General features: G+C 46.2%; 2 protein-coding genes across 2 annotated transcripts; both read right to left on the minus strand.

Annotated features, from left to right (window-relative positions):
- Nucleotides 1–789: 789 nt before the first annotated feature.
- Nucleotides 790–10052, minus strand: RPS5 (ribosomal protein S5). Its single transcript, XM_066618000.1, has 6 exons — nucleotides 9944–10052; nucleotides 6467–6572; nucleotides 6104–6313; nucleotides 1834–1962; nucleotides 1646–1744; nucleotides 790–906 (listed from the first exon to the last, which is right to left on the minus strand). The coding sequence occupies exons 2-6, from the start codon at nucleotides 6569–6571 to the stop codon at nucleotides 838–840; spliced, it is 612 nt and encodes a 203-aa protein (XP_066474097.1). The 5' UTR covers nucleotide 6572; nucleotides 9944–10052; the 3' UTR covers nucleotides 790–837.
- A 1514-nt stretch (nucleotides 10053–11566) lies between these two features.
- On the minus strand, nucleotides 11567–22827 carry TEKTL1 (tektin like 1). Its single transcript, XM_066617977.1, has 7 exons — nucleotides 22273–22827; nucleotides 19600–19704; nucleotides 16567–16765; nucleotides 15857–16023; nucleotides 13896–13991; nucleotides 13635–13748; nucleotides 11567–11767 (listed from the first exon to the last, which is right to left on the minus strand). Exons 1-7 carry the CDS (start codon nucleotides 22825–22827, stop codon nucleotides 11567–11569), a joined length of 1437 nt encoding a protein of 478 aa, XP_066474074.1.
- Between the last annotated feature and the right edge of the window lie 348 nt (nucleotides 22828–23175).

Here is a 23175-nt window from a genome sequence, read left to right on the forward strand (position 1 = left end):
TCCACTGCCTGCTGTTTCATGTCTGTGATGCAGCAATGACAGCAAAGGAAAGGCCAGCCTTGCTTTGTGCAAGGCCTTTTATAGGTGCTGCGCTATTGCAAGACCATTCATTCATGTAAGTTCCATCTCTAATTCATTTATGTAAATTTATTCAAATTTAAAATGTTAATTTTTTCCCCAGCCCCCGACACAGTGTCAGAGAGATAATGTGGCCCTTCTGCCTAAAAATTTGGACACCCCTAGTCTTTGGCATGCCAATTACTAGAGAAAATCAGAAAATGTGGCATTTTAATTTGGGGGTATAAAAATCACCTTATACCACAGGTTAGCGTTCCATCCACAAGAGTGGTCTCTCCATCTGGATTTCCCACTGCAGCAATTTTCTTCTGCAAATTCGTCAAGGGTACTTCAAGTTTTTAAAATATGTATTTCAGAAACTTTTTGCAGCCCACTGGTGGGTCCTGACCCACACTTCGGGAAACACTGATGTACAGGATGGCAAACGGTCCCATTGTCTGTTGTCCCAACTCTAATGCAGAGGGCACAAATGCAATGCCTCAGAATGGACTGAATGAATGCTGCAAACTAAGTGGCACAACTGGGACTGGCAACTGGACCAACATTTTCACCAATACATATCACCTTCCTCAACTCTGATCTAGTTTCAGAAAGAAGTTGCCTTGTAGAAGACCCAGGCGACGGGCCCAGGGCATCAAAACTATCCCCTTCCCTTCCATCAGCATCAACACACCTTAGAAAATGAATTATAAATTCAGCCAAGCAAAATGAAACAGTATGAAAATGTAGGTTTATTGGCTTTGCACTTCCAGCAGCATTTTAACGGTTGGACTTGGCCACACGCTCCAGCTCATCCTTCTTCTTGATGGCATAGGAGTTGGATGAACCCTAAGAATGGGAAGAAGCTATGAGACACAAACCAAGCAAAAGACACAGCCGCAACATTAAAATGCTTTCCTCAATCTTTCATCTAAGCGTTGGAATTCCAATCCAATCACCTGTACTCATTCTCAAAGTAGAATTCTACTGCAGGCGAAGAAGGTGCTAGAGAACAGCTGGTGTACGGTAATCCATTTCAACTGAAGTACACCCAAGGATTATGGTGCAGCAGCATTTAGGCCCGATTGCACCAAACATCAGCTTAGGGATCATGTGACCGCTGAGGAGATTGCTAGGAACTCTCAAGCAACTACAGACAATTCTGTAGGAGTGGACACTACAGCAGCTACAAATGGCAGGAAGGCCTCTGCCATTTCAGGACTGCTGCTAAAGATCACAGAATTCGCCTGGGCACCTCTGTAGGTGGCTTAGCAGTGAAGAATTATAGCAGCACAAAGTTCATGTCTTGCAGCTGAAGATGAGCATCTTAGCAAAGTGATTCAGGATTGTACCAGGAACAGGGAAGAGATGCAGATGTACCACCTCTTTCACCTGGTTCCAGTGCCATACTGCTAGTATTTATGCAAGAGTATTGCATAAATACTGGAAAAAAAGAGATTTAGAATATGCCACTGTTGAGGCTTGCCGTTCTCTACTCTCACCGTGAAAATGTTATTGAATGCTAAGCAGTGCTCAAATTTGAGTAACCCCTGCTTCTAGCATAGCTCATTATGAAGTTCATTCTCACCTTGGCTGCATTGATCAGCTCATCTGCTAGGCACTCGGCTATAGTCTTGATGTTTCGGAAAGCAGCTTCACGTGCCCCAGTGCAGAGCAGCCAGATAGCCTGTAGGGAAACGTGGAGATAAAGTTGGCAGCAAGAAACAGACAAGATGGTATCTACCAACCTGCTTTTCCCTCCTGAGCAATTCATACCTGGTTGACACGACGCAGTGGTGAGACATCAACAGCCTGTCTCCTGACTGTGCCAGCTCGACCAATACGAGTAGAGTCTTCACGAGGACCACTGTTGATGATGGCATTTACCAGAACTTGCAGGGGATTCTATTACAAAGGAAAGGTAAGTCAGAACAAAACTGTAGTCTATTCCATAAAGGAAGTACAGTTTTTACAACAGCAGCCAATATAATTTATTAATTAGTGCCAGGAATAGAACAAAATCTAAGTTTGCTTAGTTTCAAAGCAAGAATACACAGATTTATGGAAATTGCAACTCAAACTTAGTTTCCCCATTGGTAAAAAGGAGAGAGTAACATATGGATAGAGTCTTTTTAAAGCCTGATATACAGAACTTTTTTTCCAATGAAGCAGAACTGAACCTGAATATAACTTTAAACATGTATGTAATTTGTCTATAACAAAATCTAAGATTAAGAGCACGATCTTTGTGGGAGGATCCTGAGCTGCTGCAGTAAATCACACAACTAGCTAGGGAAGATTTTACAACCTCACTCCAGTTTCAATTCAGTCTCTAGGCGGTAGCCAGGACCAGGGAGCTTGTGAACAGTTTCACATGGGGGTTTCAGGCAAACAAAATATAGCATTAGCCCTAAAGACTCTGCAGACTCCAAGGAATAGGGCCCACAAGGCAGAAGAAATTGTGTCTTTCAGAGAACCTTGCGGATATAAAGGAATTAAAAATATGGTAAGTGCAAGCTGATAGAGCTTCTGGAGGTAAAGGTGAAAGGCTTGGAGGTGCATCCAGCCACCCATCAGATTATCAGGGAGGATGGGGAGTACCTGGATGGAACAGAGAAAACTCTACTGGAAGCATTAGAAAAGACCCAAGTTTCCACCCAAAGGGCAAAGACAGCCACACACACAAGGGGAAAGCTTGTGGAGAGAAGTTATCCAAAGGACAATGCCTATAATCAAGACTTTTATGGTCCTAGAAAACCGAGTCATCTCTTCCATGCCCTTCCTGCAGAGGAGTTGGAGCCACTGGAGGGAGAGTGGCCTCCCCTGATACCAGGTACCATAGTGAAGGATGCTGAAGCCCTAGCACAGGAAAGGACCATCACTGCTACCACAGTGAAAATGAAAAATCATGTGATGGTAATTAGAGACTCCCTGCTGAGTGAGATGATTGCTATCACATGCCACCGAGACAGGTTCGTGTAAGAGGTGTGCCATCTCACTGGAATGAAAATCAGGAATCTGAGGAGAGGTTCACTAAGGCTTTCAGTAAAGTTGTTGACAAGGTCCCCCACAACATCCTGGTGGGCAAGCTGATGGGATGTAGATGATGCTACTATCAGGGGATGTTCATCCAATTTGCAGAAGACACCTAACTTGGATAGCTGTTTCCCTAGAGCAGGGCTTCTTGAACTTTTTGCTCAAGGCTCCATTCTGAGCCTCATTTACTGTGACCTCCCTTACAGCAGTTGCTAGTTTGAAAAAAAGTATTTTACCAACTGCACTGTTTAATCTAATACTAAGTTCTTTATTTCTAAGTAACAAAGAAAAATTTTAAAGGCATAAAATGTCTCTAGTAGAAGCATGAGGCCTGCTAACCCCCCCTCCCCCCAATTCTGATAACTGGTACTTTATTCAGTGTGATCCTTGTGACAAATTCATCAATATACCAGGCAGTGAAGTTTAGGTGTGCCCCTCAGAAACTTACTGAGGCCCCCAGTCTTTTGATTTGTCTGTGCAGCCTCACAGTATGGCCCATGTTGAGAACCACTGCCCTAGAGCAGAGATTTTCAACCTTTTTCATCTCATGATACACTGATAACGTACTAAAATTGTCAAGGCACACTATCAGTTTTTTTTTTACAATTGACAAGGCACACTGAACTGCCAGTAGGGGGGATCACACACACCCCGTACTAATAAATGACCTTCCCAAACTCCCTTGGCACACCAATGTGCTGCGGCACACTGGCTGAAAATTGCTGCCCCAGAGCAGGGGCACCCAAACCCCAGCCCAGAGGCCATTTGCAGCCCCTAGAGAATTCCAATTCAGCCCACAGGGAGCCCCCACTCTCCAATGAGCCTCTGGCCCTCCAGATACTTGCTGGTGCCTGTGTTGGCGCGATACAACTGCTCTCAGCATGAGGGCGACTGTTTGACCTCTTGCATGAGCTGTGGGATGAGGGCTCCCTCCATTGCTTACTGTTTCATGTCTGTGATGCTGCAGCAGCAGCAATGGAAAGGCAAGCCTTGCTTTGTGCAAGGCCTTTTATAGTTCTTGAGCTACTGCAAGATCTTCATTCATTCATAAGTTCATCTTTAATATATTCATTTATGTAAATTTACTCAAATTTAAAATGTAAATCAATTCTTTTTTCCCTCAGCCCCCAACAGGGAGATGATGTGGCCCTCCTGCCAAAAAACTTTGAATACCCCTGCCCTAGAAAATAGGTACAGGATAGTAAAGTCACACAAAGATCAGGGGCACCTGTCTCAGCAGCAGTACCTGGAAAAGCTGTGGAAAAGATCTAAGTATTTCAGTGGACAATAAGCTAAACACAAGCCAGCAGTGTGAGGTGGCATTAAAGAGCGATTGGACAAATTTCTGGAGGAAAAGTTCATTACGGGTTACAAGCTGGTTTTAGAGGCAGGCTGCCTCTGATTGCCAGATGCAGGGAAGGGCACCAGGACACAGGTTGTATCTGTTGTATCAGGTTGTGTGCTCCCTGGGGCATTTGGTGGGCCACAGTGAGATACAGAAGTTGGACTAGATGGGCCTTTTGCCTGATCCAGCAGGGCTCTTCTTATGTTCTTAATTGTGATTCTATGCTGCATTTATGAAAGTACAATGTAAAGCGATCAAGGTAAGTAATGGTACCACTGTGTACTGCCCTAGTCAGACCCAATAGTGTTCCATTCTGGACACAGCAGTTTAAGAGGAATAATGACAAACTGAAGTGGGTCCAGAGGAGGACAACTACAATTGTGAGGGGGCAGAGATCATGATCTATGAAGATAGGTAGGAGTTGGACATATTTAGTATGAAAATGTGACAGTTAAGAAATTACATGATAATCAAATATACAAATCTAAGGGGATATCATGTGGAAGATGGAGCAGATTTGTCTTCAGTTGTTCTGACAGGAAGGATGAAGACAAATGGGCTTAATTTCAACGAGCAAGGTTCTGATTAAGTGTTAGGAAGAACTTTGTGATGGTACGAAGTCTAAGTTAACATAGTCCAATGAGCGTGCTCTATGCCAGTATGCCAGCCTTATAAGCAAATGTTCAAAAGGTCGAGAGCCCCCTGCATTTGCTCGCCCCCCCCCATAGGAGTCACTGTGTCCTTTCATAATGCCAGAGTAATGGGCAGCTGCCTAACTGCACTGAAAGCATAGCAAAGTGTTATAGAAGCTAGTCTTCTCTGCCCTTGACCTGGTACATGCATCTACCATAGAAATGCATGGAGATTTTGCCCAGAATCAAATATTGTTTGCTCCTGTCACTTGGTAAATCACATGCATGCCTAAAGCAGGCATATTTAGAGGTAAATACTCATAAGAATTTGAATTGGAACCTGAACTCACTGTTGGCATCAGTACAATTCTCAGAAGTGCAAAATCACTCCTCAAAGGAACTATACAAATAGTACCACATAAGAGATGTGACGCAGTGGTAAAAGCAAGACTGATACCCTGCACAGGGAAGTGCAATCTGCAGCATCTAAGCCGCAATCTTCCTACTGAGTGGAACTACTCATTCCTGTCTAAAACATAGACACATACATCTTGCAATACAGCAATGCTTGAAGAATGCTTGGGGCTTGCTTGAACTTCCTCACCAACCAGATGCTTAACTAACTGCTACCAATTTCTCCCCCCCCCCCCAATATTTCATCAATGTGCATAGATCTTTTGGGAAAGGAGACTTTCTGCATTCTTTTTTAAATCCAGATATGCCAAAATTTTACTCCCAGAATGTGATGCTAGTGAGGATGGCTAGTTGCTCCTTGAGAAGATGAGAAAAAACAAAAATGAACTGGCTTCCTAGCTAGTTTTTTATGCAATTATATGTAAACTGTGTTTTCAATCAGCAAGAAACAGAAGATCTTTCTTGAGGATGGAAACCAATTCATCACCTCTTCCTAAGTATCTTTGCTTCCTGGCCTCAAGAAGTAAACCCCACTTCTCACAAGCTGCCCATCTCATTCCCACAAAACCTTTTCTGCCCTACCAAAATATGTATTCCATCACCCCTGCTTTCAGCTTACCTCTCCTGTAAGTAGGTGGATGATTTCAAAGGCATGCTTGATGATGCGCACAGTCATGAGTTTCTTGCCATTGTTGCGTCCATGCATCATCATGGAGTTGGTGAGACGCTCCACAATAGGGCACTGGGCTTTGCGGAAGCGCTTGGCAGCATAGCGCCCAGCACTGTGGGGCAAATACTTAGCATATTTCTCCTTCACAGCAATGTAATCCTGCAGAAGTAAGAAGAGCCAAGGGTTAAGGGAGGTAGGATTTAGGGAACTGAAGGTGCAAACTGTCTTTTAGACTTTAGCCATCAACCCAGTCGAAAGACAAAGGTCTGGAATCTTGCCCAAAGAGTTAATTCATACTTTCTCTTCTAGTACCTGTAAGGAGATGTCACTGATCTGAACATCATCTGTGCTCCATTTTCCAAACAGCTTGATATCAGGAGTCTCTGCCACCGCAGGAGCTGTTTCCCAGTCAGTCATTCTAGAGATGGGATAAAGATTAATTAATTAGACCTTGAAAAGAGTCATCTTACCCTTCAGTAGCCCTGATATTGTTATAAAAATGTATATAACAGAGTCCAACGAAAAGGGTCAAACAGAATGCACAGCAAAATAAATGAGAAGATGGTTCTCTATCCTAAAGGGCTCATGGTTTAAAAAGAAACACAAGAAATGCACCAACAACTGGAAAAAAAATGGACTGAGCAGGAACCGCTGCACTCTCCCCCAAGGCTAAACAAACCACCACCTAAAAGTGATTCTTAGCTGAGTTAGCGCTGTAGAATATGTAAGCCATAGGTACTGTCCCTTAATGCACAACCAGACAATTCAAAGTCAGGCCACACTGCAGAAAAAGGCAATGTCTGTCACCCTTCACAGGTACATCAAAAGACACTTTCAACAGCTCATATGGTCTTGGTCTGGAGAATGCAGAAGGCGAACAGACCTCAAATTTACCATCTGCTAATACACTCCAAGCTAAAAGCCATGAGGACACTTTATAACACCCAGCTAGATGGGGTATTAATTCTCTGCCCATGTAGACATAAAATAGGCAGGAATGCTACTCTCATTTATTCACTATAACAAAGTAAAAGTGTATAAGTAACTCTCTATTCCTCTCTAATCTTTTCCTCCCTCCATTGGCCAAGCCCTATACTGCTCTGGGCCAGGGTATCTTAGAGATCACCTACTCCCATACAATCTGGCTTGTTCTCTTCGGTCATCAGAGAAGGCCTTTTTACAAGTGCCGCAGTCTAGGGAGGTATATGGGGCAGCGGCAAGTAATAGGGCCTTCTCAGTAGTGGCACCAACGCTATGGAACTCCCTTCCCCTTGACTTAAGAATGGCTCCCTCTCTTGAGACCTTTCAGCGAGGCCTGAAGACCCTTCTGTTTAAACAAGCCTTCTGAGTTCTCGGCCTTTTTAACATATTTTAATATTTTTTACAGGCCTGATTCTTTTATGATTTGCTGCTGCTCTATGCTCTTTTTACCTATTTTTTACCTGACTGCTGTTTTTATTACATGGGTTAATATGTTTTTATTTGTTTTAAATTATGTTTTTTAATCTGTTGTAAGCTGCCTTGAGTCCCTTCGGGGAGAAAGGCGGGGTAAAAATAAAGTGATTATTATTATTATTGTACCTCCTTTATATAGTGAGCCTTCGTAGCAAAAAACTGTTTTTTCGCCCTACATACCATGCACGTGGATGGTACTGTATATAATTCAACATTTGGGTTCCTTCACTGATCCACTCCGAGAAAAGATAGCCAGACCAAACTTCACTTAAAAATACAAGATACCCCAAACATCAGGGCAACCCAAATCCTTATAAAACTTCTTAGTCCACGGCTCTCCAAACTACGAACTGTGGGCCAGATCCGGTACCCATGCTAACTCCTCACCCGTGTGAACAGAGATTACCGTGCTGCAGAGGAGCCTCTTCTCTTTGCACCCGATCTCCCATAAACCTTGCAATGGCCAGTTGCTTCTGCATTCTGTTGCCTCAGCAGGCTTTGCGCCTGGATTTCCAGGTAGAGACAGTTTGCTGGTATGAGGTTTGGGGAAAAACTGGGTGCAAACAGAAGAGGCTCCCATGCAGGATGGTAGGCTCCAGTCATGCCAGGGATGCTATTTTCAGTGCACAGCTGTCTCCAGTTTAGACAGAAATGCCTAATCAATCTCCAAGAGAGAGACCACTGCCCTAGATTGTATAGATTTGTGGGTGTGTGTGGGGGATTTAAGAATCCTGCCTTTGGTGCATATGCCTATGTCAATCCTTTCCAACATGGGAGAAGAGAGACTCTACAAACTCTTTCTTTTTCTAGGGGGAGAGAAGAAAAACAAGAGACTTGAAAAAGGCAAAAAGAACAAGAAAAAGCAAACTGTCATGACAAAGTTAGTGGAGATGAGTGTGGGCTGCACACAGTCTGCAAGCAGGCTTGTCAACCCTCCAGGAATGGCCAGGAGCTTCTAGGAATTGGCATCAATATTCAGGTGACTACTGAAAGTAACAGGCCCTCTTGGTTTAGTGACATAACAAGTGGGGGAAGAGACACACAGCTTCAGGCATAAGAAGCGTCCCGCTGGATCAGGCCAAAGGCCCATCTAGTCCAGTTTCCTGTATCTCACAGTGAACTACCAGATGCCTCAGGGAGCACTCAAGACCACAAGAAACCTACATCCTGGTGCCCTCTCTTGCATCTGGCATTCTGAGGCAGCCTACTTCCCTTCATAAATCTGTCCAATCCCCGTTTAAAGGCATAAAGGTTGGATGCCATCAACACATCCCATGGCAAAGAGTTCCACAGACCAATCACACACTGGGTAAAGAAATATTTTCTTTTCTCTGTCCTCCTGACACTCAATTTCAGTGACTGTCCTCTGGTTTGGGTGTTGTGTGAGAGGAAGCTACATCCTGTAGCAAGGAGTTCCACAGTCTAATGGCATACTGGATAAAGAAATATTTCCTTTTCTCTGTCCTAATTCTCCCCACACTCAATTTCAGTGCCTATCTCCTGATCCTGGTGTTGTGTGAGACGGAGCCACTCACATCCTGTGGCAAAAAGTTCCACAGTCTAATGACACACTGGGTAAAGAAATATTTCCTTTATTCTGTCCTAATTCCTCCCCACACTCAATTTCAGTGCCTGCCCCCTGGTTCTGGTGTTGTGTGACAGGGAGCCGCACACATCCTGTGGCAAGGCGTTCCACAGCCTAATGGCATGCTGGGTAAAGAAATATCTCCTTTTGTATGTCTGGATTCCCCCCTCCCCCATGCTCAATTTCAGTGGCTGAACTCTGGTTTGGGTTTTGTGTGAGAGGGAGCCACATCCTGTGGCAAGGAGTTCCACAGACTAACTGCACACTCCTTTTTTCTGCCCCAACTCTCAATTTCAGTGCCTGTCCCCGGTCCTGGAGCTGTGGCAGAGGGAGCCACACACATCCTGTGGCAAGGAGTTCCACAGACTAACCCCATGCTGGGTAAAGAAGTTCCTCTCTCTCAAGCACCTCTGCCCGCCCCAGCCCTTAAGGCGGCCCCCTGGCCCCTTCCGGCCTCATGGGAGAGCAGCGAGGACAGGGAGGGGTGGAGGATCACGTGCTGAATGGGGAGGGGGGACTCGAACCACGTCTCCCAGGCCCAGCCGCGGGCTCTCCTCGCCTAAGCCACAGGGACTTCGCCTCCCTCCCTCGGTCCCTCCACGCCGGCCCGCCACACGCAGGGCCGCCTGCCGCAACCGCCATCCCAGGCCTCGGCCCGCTCCCCCCGCAGTGCTACCTCGTCCCCGCAGCGGCCCCCGACCCCTACGCTGCAGCTCTCCCCCGCTGCCCCCCCCCCGGCAAAGACTCACATGGCAGCTCCTCGCTCCAGGCCCGCGTCGCGCTCGCTCGCTGAGGCAAAAAGGGCCACGCACGGGGCCGCCCAGAGTCTTATCACGGGCTACCGGCTTCCGGCGCGAAGTGCGCATGCGCCACTGCCAAAACAAAATGGCCACCGGGGCCTTGGATACGCGGAACAATCTCTCGCGAGATTTGCGCCGCTTCCTGCGAAAGCGGGGCGAAACTCCCCGCAACGATCATGCGCATGCGCAATGCGATGAGGCTTTTCGTTGGTTCGGGTGGGCGCATGCGCACTAGGCAAAGTGAAGCCCAAGCGCTCCCCCATGCCCTTATAGTCATTCCTCAGCTGGTGGGATTTGCGCCCATTCCTGCCCAACGTTGCGTATATGCAACACAGGGACCAAATGTGTGCACCTGTGGGCTGGGCAGGAGTGCGTTAAAGTCTGGACTTGACCAAAGTTTTTGTGCTTTTCTTGTTCTTTCAGAAGGAAGAAATAATAGTAATAAACATTAACATAATAAAATAAATCTCCTTCCATATGCAATACACACAATGTATAGCCCAGGGTTTCCCCACCAGTGGTGCTTGAGGTGCTGACCAGTGGTACTCATGGGACCCCCACTGCTTGGTAGTGAGACCAGCATGTCATTAATCTGTGGAACTCCCTGCCACAGGATGTGTGGTGATGGCATCTGGCCCGTATGCCTTTAAAAGGGGACTGGACAGATTCATGGAGGAAAAGTTCATTGCAGGTTACAGACTTGGTAGTGGCAACACCGCACAACTCTGCTTGCTGCCTCCATTCGTACTCGAGCCTTTCCTCTCCTTCCACTCAAGAAACCAACTGGCAGTTTTAACTGCTGGTTACATACAGGGAGCATGGCTAGGTTCACTTTCCCACTCTCCTTGCCATCTTCCTGCACTCCATTCGCCATCAGACCCAGACTCTGCTCTCTCCACTTCTGTCTTAAGTGAACATTGCCATGTCCTCCCTTGTGTCCAGCCCTTTTTAACATAGCAGATGTTGGAAAAGAAGCCTAAGAATATGAATATATGGGACACCCTTTTTCAGACCATTCTGAGTCATATCTGAGGAATCAGAAGAGAAATCACATGATATCCGCTTTAAACATCTTGTGATTTGTTTCCCTCTCCTTCCCAGTACCCCAGACATCCTCATGTTTGGACCCCTTCTTTTGCCTTAAGTACAGCCCCACTGGATCAGGGCATAGGCCCATCTAGTCCAGCTTCCTGTATCTCACAGCGGCCCACCAAATGCTCCAGGGAGCTCACCAGATAACAAGAGACCTCATCCTGGTGCCCTCCCTTGCATCTGGCATTCTGACATAGCCCATTTCTAAAATCAGGAGGTTGCACATACACATCACGGCTTGTAACCCATAATGGATTTTTCCTCCAGAAATTTGTCCAATCCCCTTTTAAAGGCATCTAGGCCCAATGCCATGACCACATCCTGTGGCAATGAGTTCCACAGACCAACCACACGCTGAGTAAATGCCTTCTTTGGGCTAGACGTATTTGCCCTTCCCCTGTGGGGAAGAAATTATTCAGGGCCACTCTAGCGTTTCCAGCTTTTTATTTTCATTCTCTCTATTTTTATTTGTTGCGCTTCCTAGCTGTAGACCAGTTGAGCGACATCTTGCGTGCAGGCGCGGGGGTGTATGTTGCGCTGCCGCAGGCGTTTGATGCTGCCATCCACCTCGTAGCCCGTCAACTTGTCATGGATGCAGTCACGCAAGTGACTCCGAGTGTTGTGGAGCTGCTGGATGTTCTCTCCTGTCTCCTTTATGCAGCGTTCTAATAGTGATGTGGACTAGAAAGGGGAGCAAAGGCAGAGGAAAACAAGTAAGCAGGTGTTTCGAGCTGGCAAGCATCCCTCCGACTGCCAGGTTTGCAGGGAGGCCTTGCACCAGGGTTATATGGTTGGCAACCTTCAGTCTCGAAAGACTATGGTGTAAGCCTACAGTACCCGGTATTCCTGGGCAGTCTCCCATCCAAGTACTAACCAGGCCTGACCCTGCTTAGCTTCCGAGATCAGACAAGATCAGGCATGTGCAGGGTAACAGTTGAGAATGCATAGCAACCTGATACTGCAAATTAAGGTGCTTAAATTCTTCTATTATCCTTGAGAGAAGAGTAAGGAAAAATTAGGAATAAGGGATCTTGCTTTAGAGAGGTACAAATGACCCTGCTCCTGAACTGCTTTCATATGTCAAGCCTGTTCTACTTCTGAAAGCAGTTCACTAGCCATGCTGGCCAGCCCACCAGTAGCTTTACTGACTTTTGCTGCTTGTGCAAACAAGAAGGGTAACCAAGCACTTGGCAGTCTTTAATCCATGCGACTGATGGGCTTCAAACTGTTTAGCCTTGGTGAGGGTGACAGTTGCGAGAGTCAGGTGCCACCTTTTCCAACAATAATGATTTCATTCAGTAAAACACTGAATTTTCAGAGCTTGACTTATACCAAATCAACTGGAGCCATTATGCATGTTACGTGAAGCCTGTCAATTGCCTAAAAACTGTTGTGATCATGGAACCCCCTTTATTGTGTCAATTACATTCGTCGCTGAATTGTTCCAAGGCAAAATTAAAAGAGCTAGTCCAGCTGTTCTCAAACTTTCCAGAACTAGGGACCCAATTTTTCAAAGGACACTTTATGTATCTATCTCTTGCCCTGCCCCCTTTAGCCATTCCCTCAGCTCGCAAGGGACCCACCTGCATCATGCTCTGCCCCAGTGTTATACCCCTTCCTGCCACCTGTCCAAACAAGAGCCCTGTTGACTGCGGCTCATCCAGTGGGTCCCAGGTTGCTGAGAGACAATGCAGGTCACCTCTCCAGCTGCACCAAGTGCTACACCAGCCAAGAATTGCCCCAGCTGGCCTTGCATGCAGTCTGCTCAAGGCCACTGCCACGGCATTTTTCTAACAGTCCTTTTTACTGCTCACCAAAAATCAGCTCATGACCAACAGTTTGAGAACTGCTGAGCTAGTCCCTTTAATTCCCTAAACAGCTTAGGAACAAGATAACCTGATCACGTAAACCACCACCCCCCTTGGCAGGTTGCTGTCCAGCCCTTGACATCTTTGGTGAGCACAGACTATGCTGGAGAAGGAAGTTCGTCCATCCCTCCCCCACTGACAAGGAAAATGAATTGAGCCCTATGGAAAGCAAAACTGAGGCACATGTGCACATTTACTTGCTAGTAGGCAAAGGTGCCTCCGCTCCTATTGAAGGCAGGCGAAGGGGAACATAAGGTCACCAGAATGGTCCTGATCTAGTGAACGTGGAGCTCAACAAAAGCTCCAGAAGGCCCCCACCCCAACCGTAGTAAAAAAAGATAAAAACAGAGGCTTGAGGTAAGGTGAAACTGGGTGGTTTTTTTAGTCATATAAATCTAGGTCGGTCCTGATAGAATGTAATTTTAAAAAGTGGATCCCAGTGCTAAAACGTTGTGGAATAACTGGATTAGCTGGACCGCAGTGCGGCTCCATATAAGGTAGCTTATTGTGCTGCATATCTTAACTTCCATACATCTGCTTCCAAGGGCAGCAGAGGATAATTGTGCTGCCACCAGCAGTCCCAGTTGTGCAACAAGTCTCTCCGATATCCGGGGGGGGTAACTTTTATCCCACCCATCCCCTGCCCAAGTGCCGGATCATTGTCTCTCCTGCCCTTTTACCTGGTTGAGGATCGAGGGTTCAGGCAGCTGGGTTCCTACATGTCTTTGGTACACCCGCACCAGGGGCCGTGTCAGCTTCTCCCTTGTCTCCAGGTATTTGCTGCTTTCAGGGCCCTGTGGACATGAACATGGTTTTGAGCCGAAGATGGCAGTGAAAAAGAGGAGACCCATCCTTTTCCGATTCATCTCCATGTAGCTGGAGCCAGAGGGGTGGGGAATGACAGTCCTCCTGCCTCCCTCCCAGCCCTAAGAATTGCTCACCAGGGTAATTCCCCTTGTGATTCCCATCTCATGCTGGAAACGTTGGCAGCGGTGCAGGGTGCTGCGGGTTCCTCCCAGGGTCATGTCCAGTTTTTCCTGGAGAGAGAGAAGTAATCATTGAGGCAAGCTGCTCAGGTACACAATTGGTGAGTGTAGAACAGGGGTGTCCAAAGTTTTTGGCAGGAGGGCCACATCATCTCTCTGACACTGTGTCGGGGGCCGGGGAAAAAAAGAATTAATTTAAATTTAAAATTTGAATAAATTTACATTACATTAATGAATATATTAAAGATGAACTTATATGAATGAATGAAGGTCTTGCAATCACTCAAGGCCTAGCACAAAGCAAGGCTGGTCTTTCCTTTGCTGCCGCTACTGCATCACAGACGTGAAACAGCAAGCCTTGGAGGGAGCCCTCATCCCACAGCTCACGTGACAGGTCAAACGGTTGCCCTCAAACTGAAAGCAGTTGCGTCAGGCCAGTGTGGGCTCTAGCAAATCTCTGGAGGGCCAGAGGCTCATTGGAGACTGGGGGCTCCCTGAGGGCCGCATTAGGAGTCCTCAAGGGCTGCAAGTAGCCCCAGGGCCGGGGTTTGGGCACCCCTGGTGTAGAATAAGATTGTGTGTCATGCATTCCCATGTATACACACACAGTGGGAGTAATCAGTAAGATGCTGAATTTCTGACTTGAACCAAATGGGATTGTACATGATATTGTATGTGCTCATGTGCCACTTTCCCCAAAAGATAAGAAGTTCCAGAGCTAAACAGACTGGATTATGATCGACTTTGAAGGTGCAGTTGAGGCTTACAGTGTCTTTGTAATATTTGCTGTACAGTACAGGTTGAGCCTCATTATTCACATGGGTTCCATTCCAAGCACTCACATGGATGGCAAAAAAACACACTATAGCAAATCAATTGAAAAAACAAAGTTTCTTGCTCTTGTTTTTAAATCTTGTGATTTAGAAACAGCCTTGCTGACCTTTGTGTTGTAAGGTAAGAGTCAGTAAGAAGACAATCAGTCCTCCAAGGGCTTCACTCAGCCTCTCCCTTCACCCATACAAAGTGATCACCTTTCTTTCACTGCTCAGGGGGAAGGGAGGGGTCCGCTGGAGAGAGAAGGATTGATGGATTGTCAGCCAGCTTCCCTCTCTCATTAAGGAGGCTACTGTTAAAGGACTGTTCAGTTTTTTAAACTGATTTTAAACGGGTGCATTTTCCCCTTCTCCAGGGATCAGCACATTCCTTCTCATTTGCAGGGGCCATTCGTGTTGAGTCAAATCCGTGTATAAAAATTCCGTGTATAAACAGGCTGGACCTGTATTTGCAGGCTCAGTGTTGGATGGAAGTAGATAGCAGAGCACACCATTATAAGCAATCAACAGGCTACATCAGTTTTGCAGACTCTTCTTCACCCCAGCAGTGCTTTGGCTGCTGCTTTGTTCTTAACCAGCTTCTCCATTCTAGTCTGTTTCCCCTCTCCCTCAGCTCACATCTATCCGTCTCTCCTTACCAGCTGCCAGCCTGTCGCTGTTCCTGAAGTCTGAGCAATGCTACTCTAGCGAGAGAAAGTTAGGCAAATGTATACAAGCACTGAGCTTTGATCCTGGAAACATGTGTGTGCATGTGTGTGAGAGAGAGCAGGGTTAACAGATGTTGCCTTTTTCCAGGACATGTCCTCTTTTTTTAACCTCATGTCCTGGAAAATAAACGTCCTCCTTTTCCCTGCGAGCGAGCCCCTACAGGCAGCGCAGAGCTTTCTTGTAATTTATTACATAAAATTTATTATACGTAATCTAGTTTTGTTCTGTCCTACATTTTTCTTGGATGTCCTACATTTTGGGCTGCCTAGTTCTCTTTTGCGGTTATGACATCTGGTCACCCTGAGAGACAGAGAGAGAGACTTTGTGTACAATGCAATGAGTTAGATCCACTTGGGCTGTGTGATCTCCCCTTACCTTATGACAGAGTGTCTCCTCCCTCTTGCCTTGCAAGCTGTTCTCAATGACGTTGTGGGCTGTATAGCGAATGTCCTGCGCCTCAGTAATGGCCTGTTGAACCTTAAGCATCATGTCCTTGGAAAGCGCAGTGAGGCGCCGGGCATCGTCAAGAGCCGCTGCGCATTCTGAAGAGTGGGAGCAGAAGTGGAGACAGGACACGTGAGATCTTCCCGAGTCAGATTTGTTTGTTGAACCCAACAGCATATGACACACCCCAGTTCCGGCTGGCTTCTCTTTCCCAGTGGAATATTCTTAACACACTGCCCATTCAGTAATCTATTCTATGCCTATATTTAAGGAAAGCTTCTACTGATGTCATTTGACTCAAGTCTTCTTCTAACATCATCTTCCCATGTGCACTGAAAATGAAGAAAGGGGAACAGGAGTGCACGAGCTGGGACACTTGTTTGCAAGCAGTACTGTTCGTTAGAATGCAGGCCAGCTGACTGTTTAACCAGCAGGTTGTGCGGACAACGCTCCTCTCAATGCCCGGAAAGGCATTGCATGTCCTGCGGATTTGCATAGAATGTGTGGAAACTGCAGCATGTTAGGATTCTGGTGAAATAACCAGACAACAGCATAAGCAGTCCTTGAGTGGCTGCGCAATGGTGGTTTCTAGTATATATCTTCCCTTTCCATTACACGTGCAGGAGGGCTTGCTCTCCTACCTGGTGTGAAAGGTCCGATGGGGTCAGAATTGGGCGTCTCATTTCGCTCTACCCAGGGGGATGAAGGCCGGCTCAGTCCAAGCCAAGAGTCACGCCCAGCCTCTAACAGAACCATGCGCAGAGGTTGGGGCATCAGGTCCAGCACGCGGCCACGTTCACCACACAGCGTGTCTAGGGCTTGTCGATTGGCGCCCAATGCCTGCAACATGTTGGGAAGTTGTGAAGAGGAGGCCAAAACATTACATTTGCTTTTGTCCACCACATTCTACCTCCAAGAAACATAAGACTTGGATATGGTTACAGAAGTATTGTATGGCTAAGAAAACCTTAAATCAGGCTTCCAAATAAGTCTGTTAGCACCCTAGGCATACTTCCTCAGAAGTATGTCCCATTGCATTCAGTGGTGCTTACTCCCTGGAAAGTGTGTATAGGATTGCAGCCTGTAGCTCACAAGCATTTTTACTAGCTTGCCTGCCCTTCATTAGTTATTTGTAGCACTCTGGGCTCCTAATACCAGATAGAACCTGCTCATCTTCTATTTCTAACTCAAAACACACAGACGAACAAGACTTGCTGAGAGAGAATCAGCATGGCTTCTGTAAGAACATAAGAACAGCCCCACTGGATCAGGCCATAGGCCCATCTAGTCCAGCTTCCTGTATCTCACAGCGGCCCACCAAATGCCGCAGGGAGCACACCAGATAACAAGAGACCTCATCCTGGTGCCCTCCCTTGCATCTGGCATTCTGACATAGCCCATTTCTAAAATCAGGAGGTCTTGTCTCACAAACCTTTTACAATTCTTTGAAAAGATCAACAGGCATGTGGATGCAGGAGAACCGGTGGACATTATATATCTGAACTTTCAGAAGGCGTTCAACACGGTACCTCACCAAAGGCTACTGAGAAAACTCCACAGTCAGGGAATTAGAGGGCAGGTCCTCTCATGGATTGGGAACTGGTTGAAGACCAGGAAACAGAGAGTGGGGTCAATGGGCAATTTTCACAATGGAGAGAGGTGAAAAGCGGTGTGTCCCAAGGATCTGTCCTGGGACCGGTGCTCTTCAACCTCTTCAGAAATGACCTGGAGACAGGGGTGAGCAGTGAGGTGGCTAAGTTTGCAGATGACACGAGACTTTTCCAAGTAGTGAAGACCAGAAGTGATTGTGAGAAGCTCCAGAAGGATCTCTCCAAACTGGCAGAATGGACAGCAATATGGCAGATATGTTTCAATGTAAGTAAATGTAAAGTCATGCACATTGGGGCAAAATATCAAAACTTCACATATAGTCTAATGGGTTCTGAGCTGTCTGTGACAGATCAGGAGAGAGATCTTGGGGTGGTGGTGGAAAGCTCGAAGAAAGTGTCGACCCAATGTGCAGTGAAGAAGGCCAATTCTATGCTTGGAATCATTTGAAAAGGTATTGAGAACAAAACAGCTAATATTATAATGCCGTTGTACAAATCGATGGTAAGGCCACACCTGGAGTATTGTGTCCACTTCTGGTCACGACATCTCAAAAAAAACATAGTGGAAATGGAAAAGGTGCAAAAGAGAGCGACTAAGATGATTACTGGGCTGGGGCACCTTCCTTATGAGGAAAGGCTACGGTGTTTGGGCCTCTTCAGCCTAGAAAAGAGTCGGTTGAGGGGGGACATGATTGAGACATACAAAATTATGCATGGGAAGGATAGAGTGGATAGAGAGATGCTCTTTTCCCTCTCACATAATATGAGAACCAGGAGACATCCACTAAAGTTGAGTGTTGGGAGAGTTAGGACAGACAAAAGAAAATATTTCTTTACTCAGCATGTGGTTGGTCTGTGGAACTCCTTGCCGCAGGATGTGTTGATGGCATCTGGCCTAAATGCCTTTAAAAGGGGATTGGACAAGTTTCTGGAGGAAAAATCCATTATGGTTTACAAGACATGATGTGTATGTGCAACCTCCTGATTTTAGAAATGGGGTATGTCAGAATGCCAGATGCAAGGGAGGGCACCAGGATGAGGTCTCTTGTTATCTGATGTGCTCCCTGGGGCATTTGGTGGGCCGCCGTGAGATACAGGAAGCTGGAGTAGATGGGTCTACAGCCTGATCCAGTGGGGCTGTTCTTATGTTCTTAGTTATAGAAAATGACAAGGACAGATCCTAGTCCTGGATCACTGGAGGCTGATTCTATTTTGCCATGGACGACCAGGCAAGGAGAAGCTTACAAGCCGGCAGCATTTATCATTGAAGATGTCTAAGGTGCACAGATCTTCCCTGGGGTAGATGGCTTTGTCTTTTCCTTATATATTTGTGAGTGCATTCACCTGACATAATTAATTATGCAATACCCAGGTGATCACAAAGGTCTTGTGTGAATTATGCAACTGGTGAATCATGCCCAAATAAAGCCAATATTCAGATGCTCTAAAATCTCCACTCATGGTGCATGAAGGCAGTAATGCCTCAGGAGGTGGCACAGATTTGAGTAGAATGGAACAGCCAGAGGCTGCTTTGCGCCACCCGGGAACAGGGGTCAGGATCTAGCATAACTGCCGGATCCTGGCCCCGCCTTCCGCTTCCTGTCTGACCCTGGAAACCCTCCCCAGCCACCAATCAAATGTGAAGGGTGAACAAAAAAATGTTCCGTTTGCTGCTTGTGGGATGGCTGAAGGATGTGTTGGATATGCATGACTATGTTCAAAGCAGATCTCACATTGGGGTCATCAGAGCCAGGGAGGTTGTTGAAGAACCTATATTGTATCTTTCAACTTCAACATGATTTTTTCCTCTCTTTGCAGTACAGTGGAAAACTTACTGCAAATTAAGAAAATGATGGGAAGTTTATTGTTGTTGTTTTTCTGTCTTTTCTCAAGTGCATACAAAAAGTGCCTTGGGGTGTGATTAAATGCAAAGCTCTCATCACATCACCCGTGTACACTGATTCCATTCTTGTTGTGACAGTTGTCTGGCCTTCCCCCATTGCCTGTACAGATTGTGGGGACTTGTCCACAGAGAAGGCGTGTTGTCTTGTTGTTGTTTCCTACCTTGAGATGGTCTTCTGACATGGCCATCACCCCTTCGAGCTTGGTTTTCAGTTTCACGAACTCCTCCTTCTCCCATTTCATCAATGCATCCACCTTGTCAGGTATCTACACACAAGGGAGGGAAGCACAAGCATGGAATGGAGCAATCATGGAGCAGAGTTGTCCCATCAACGACAGCCACAAACCCAATCATATATGTTAAGTCAAATGGGAGAGTGGAGGCTTCTTCTGAAACAGAAATTATCATAGGGAGCATGAGGCAGCTAAGACAGAGAGCTATGAATATGGAAATTGCCAGTTCGGATCTCAGCTTTGCAATAAACCCACTAGGTGGGCTTAGGTAAGGCACTCCCTCTTAGCTCCAGCACGCCACCTGCAAAATGGAGGTAATAATACTTACTTACTTTACAGGGTTGTTGCACAGATTGCAAAAGAACACACGTGAAGCACTCTTGAATGCTCCAAAGAGCTATACAAGTGCAAAGTATTATTACTACTTTGCTCTTGGTTTGCAAAAGGTGAGTCCCTTTCCCCTGGCATCTTCCTGCTTGAAAAAGCCACTGTTGAAGCACTTTGGTCCCCTTTAGCTGAATGAATTGATGGGAGGAGATCACTGTATGGCACTGACACCAGGGCTAGAGACCATGGTGTCAATATCCCTCCCCCAACCCTTGCAGCAGTTTTGCAACTCATTTTAAAACACTTGCATTTTTCAAAGTAAGGTGAAATACAAATACAGTAATACAAGTATACCTGTGTTCTTCTTCACTACTTCCCTTAAGCAACTAGAATTTAGTGGCCTACTGCCCCTGTACAGTATATGGAGGCTCTATTCTGTCTTTTTTGTTCTGTTTCTTTGAACCAAGCATTTGACTTGGTGATATGTTAACTATGCAAATTAAACTGCAGAATCAGCTGACTACGTTTTCAGTGTGATGTCTGTTTTCTCCTGGAACACAAGGAACACCTACTTTTCTAAAAGATTGCAGTGCCCACTTTATCTGGACTTCCAGGACTTTTTGGTTAAGAAAAGAGGTTTCCAATCCTTCTCACAAAGTACGAAGGATTGCCCCATGAAGGGCAGACAAAAGGATGCACTGTTCTTCACACCATGTATAAGTAACTTTTGAAATTCACTGTCCCAAGATGTGGAAAGGGCTACTATCTAACTTTGTAAAAGAATTGGAGCAGGGATGTCAAAATTGTTTCAGATGAAGTTAGCATTCATGGTACCTGCTGAGGGATGGAAGTGACATCACTAAGCAGAAAGTGACATCATTAAGCAGATGATGGCCTGAAATAAGCACTTTGTTCTCACATAGAAACTCATTAGCTGCAGATAGAAGAGAAAATGTGCATACTTTATACATGAGAGAGCCCAATTATCAAGCTGGGAGAGCCCAATTATATCAGGGGCTGGATAAATTTGCTTCCAGGGGCGACACTCGGCCTTATGTCTGACCGCGCTGAATTAGAGTGTAATCCTAAACACACCTGTGAGTAAGCCCCATTGAACTCAATGGAACTTGAGTAGAGAACATCAGCACTCAGACACAAGTCATTTCCTTGAGTTAGTGGGACACAGTTTAAGCCTCACCATCTGCCCCCTAGCTGACAAGGATTCTGGTCCTTCTAGACAACATGATGCTAGAAAAATTGTTTTGGGTTTGCATGAATGTTCGTTTTTAAAATTTGGTTTTTTAAAAAATCTGTTAATTTTGGGTGTCATTGTTTTGACTCTGTTTACCATTTGCTTGTGCTTGGTAGCAGTTGTACCATGCCCCACAGCAGACATTTTTCATGACAAAGGCCCTTGCTTTACCCACACTTCCAGTTCATTCTGGAAGTTTCATTCTGGAAGTTCAGCCAGCTACACTGGCTGCCGGTTCTGTTCCGGGCCCAATTCAAGGTGCTAGTTTTGACTTTTAAAGCCCTTTACGGCTCGGGGCCGGGGTATTTGAGGGACCACCTCCTTCCCTACAATCCTGCCCGTGCTCTTAGATCATCTGGGGGGGCCCTTTTGACTGTGCCGCCACTAAGAGATGTGAGAGGGGCGGCGGCCAGGAAGAGGGCCTTCTCGGTGGTGGCCCCCGAACTGTGGAATACCCTCCCCTTAGAACTGAGAACTGCTCCCTCGTTGCTAATGTTTCGGCGTGGACTGAAGACCTTTTTATTTCAAAAAGCTTTTAATTGTTGACAGGCTGGCTGGCGTCTTGCTTTTTATATGAAAATTCATGGGGTTTGTTTGTTTGTTTGTTTTTAGATTTTTTAATTATTGTAAATTGTTTTTAATAATTGTTTTTAATGTTGTATTTTTAAAGTGTTGTGAGCTGCCTTGTGTGCCCGTTGGGCAAAAAGGCAGGGTATAAATTAATAATAATAATAATAATAATAATAATAATAATAATAATAATAATAATTCATGCCAAAAACAACTGCACATGCCTAGCATTCTGCACAAAGAAGTGCCATGCACTTAGAAATGTGAGATAAGTCACACTGCTCCACAAGCCACACACGTTTGTTCAGAAAAAATGAATACACTGGTCCAGGCACTCAGTGAACGACACATGTAAAAACTTCCACACATACTTGGGGAGTTAGCTTGGCTGGTTAGCAAGCGGTGGATGGGTTCAGGGAGCATGCATGCACATGAATTCATGTATGCCTCACCTTCTCACATGTTGGCCGATGCTCCCGGATGGCTTGGCTCTGCTTATTGGTCAGAAGGCTCTGGCGAATCTTAGACAGCGTGGCATCAAGCCGCTCCCTTGCATGCATCAGTGCCTTGACCTGTTCATTGATTTCGATGAGGGCCTGGCGCAGACGGCTCACCACCATGCGTGTCTCCCTGGTGTACTGGGCCACATATTCATTTGTCTTGGTGTTGGTGTAGTCTCGGAAACAGGGCCCAGCTATTTTGCTGATCCACGGAGGAGGTTTGACTTTACACTTCCACAGGGTCACCCCTGGCCCCTCAGGTGGCTTCTTCCTCACCTCTCCAGTTGCCAGCACATCCAGTTTGAATTTCCAGCTATCTTTCCTAAGCTTGCGTTCATATGGTGGCTCTTCAGGCTGACCAGGGGCTGGGACTGGACGCCAGAGATCAAGCCCCTCCTTCCCACAATGCTTTGTCACCTTGCTGGCTTCTTCCATTGTTGAATGGGCATCCCTGTGCCATTTCTCTGCACCTACTTGACCTGTCATCAGGTGGACAGGGGGTCCCATGGTTGATATTGATTGAGGTGCTGCTATTGCCAGAGGAGGGGATCAAAGATCACACTGGGATCCTGCTGTAGCTTAATGGGAAAGGATTCCACTGCAGTGCAAGAAGCAGACCGAGCAGGCCAGTTAAATGGTCAAGTCCAAGCTGAGGAAGTCATGGAGTGCAATCATCATAAATGGTGTGGGGGTCTAAGATGGAAAAAAAGAGGGAAAACTGGACTGGATGTGCCTGATTCTGTAGCCTGCAAAAATGCAGTAGCCCACTTGGTTCTAATCATGTCAGTATAAACCAGCAGTTTTCTACCTTTTTCATCTCTCGGCACATTGACACGGTGCTAAAATTGTCAAGGC

This window comes from Tiliqua scincoides, chromosome 2 (assembly GCF_035046505.1).
Source record: "Tiliqua scincoides isolate rTilSci1 chromosome 2, rTilSci1.hap2, whole genome shotgun sequence".
NCBI classification, from domain to species: Eukaryota; Metazoa; Chordata; class Lepidosauria; order Squamata; family Scincidae; genus Tiliqua; species Tiliqua scincoides.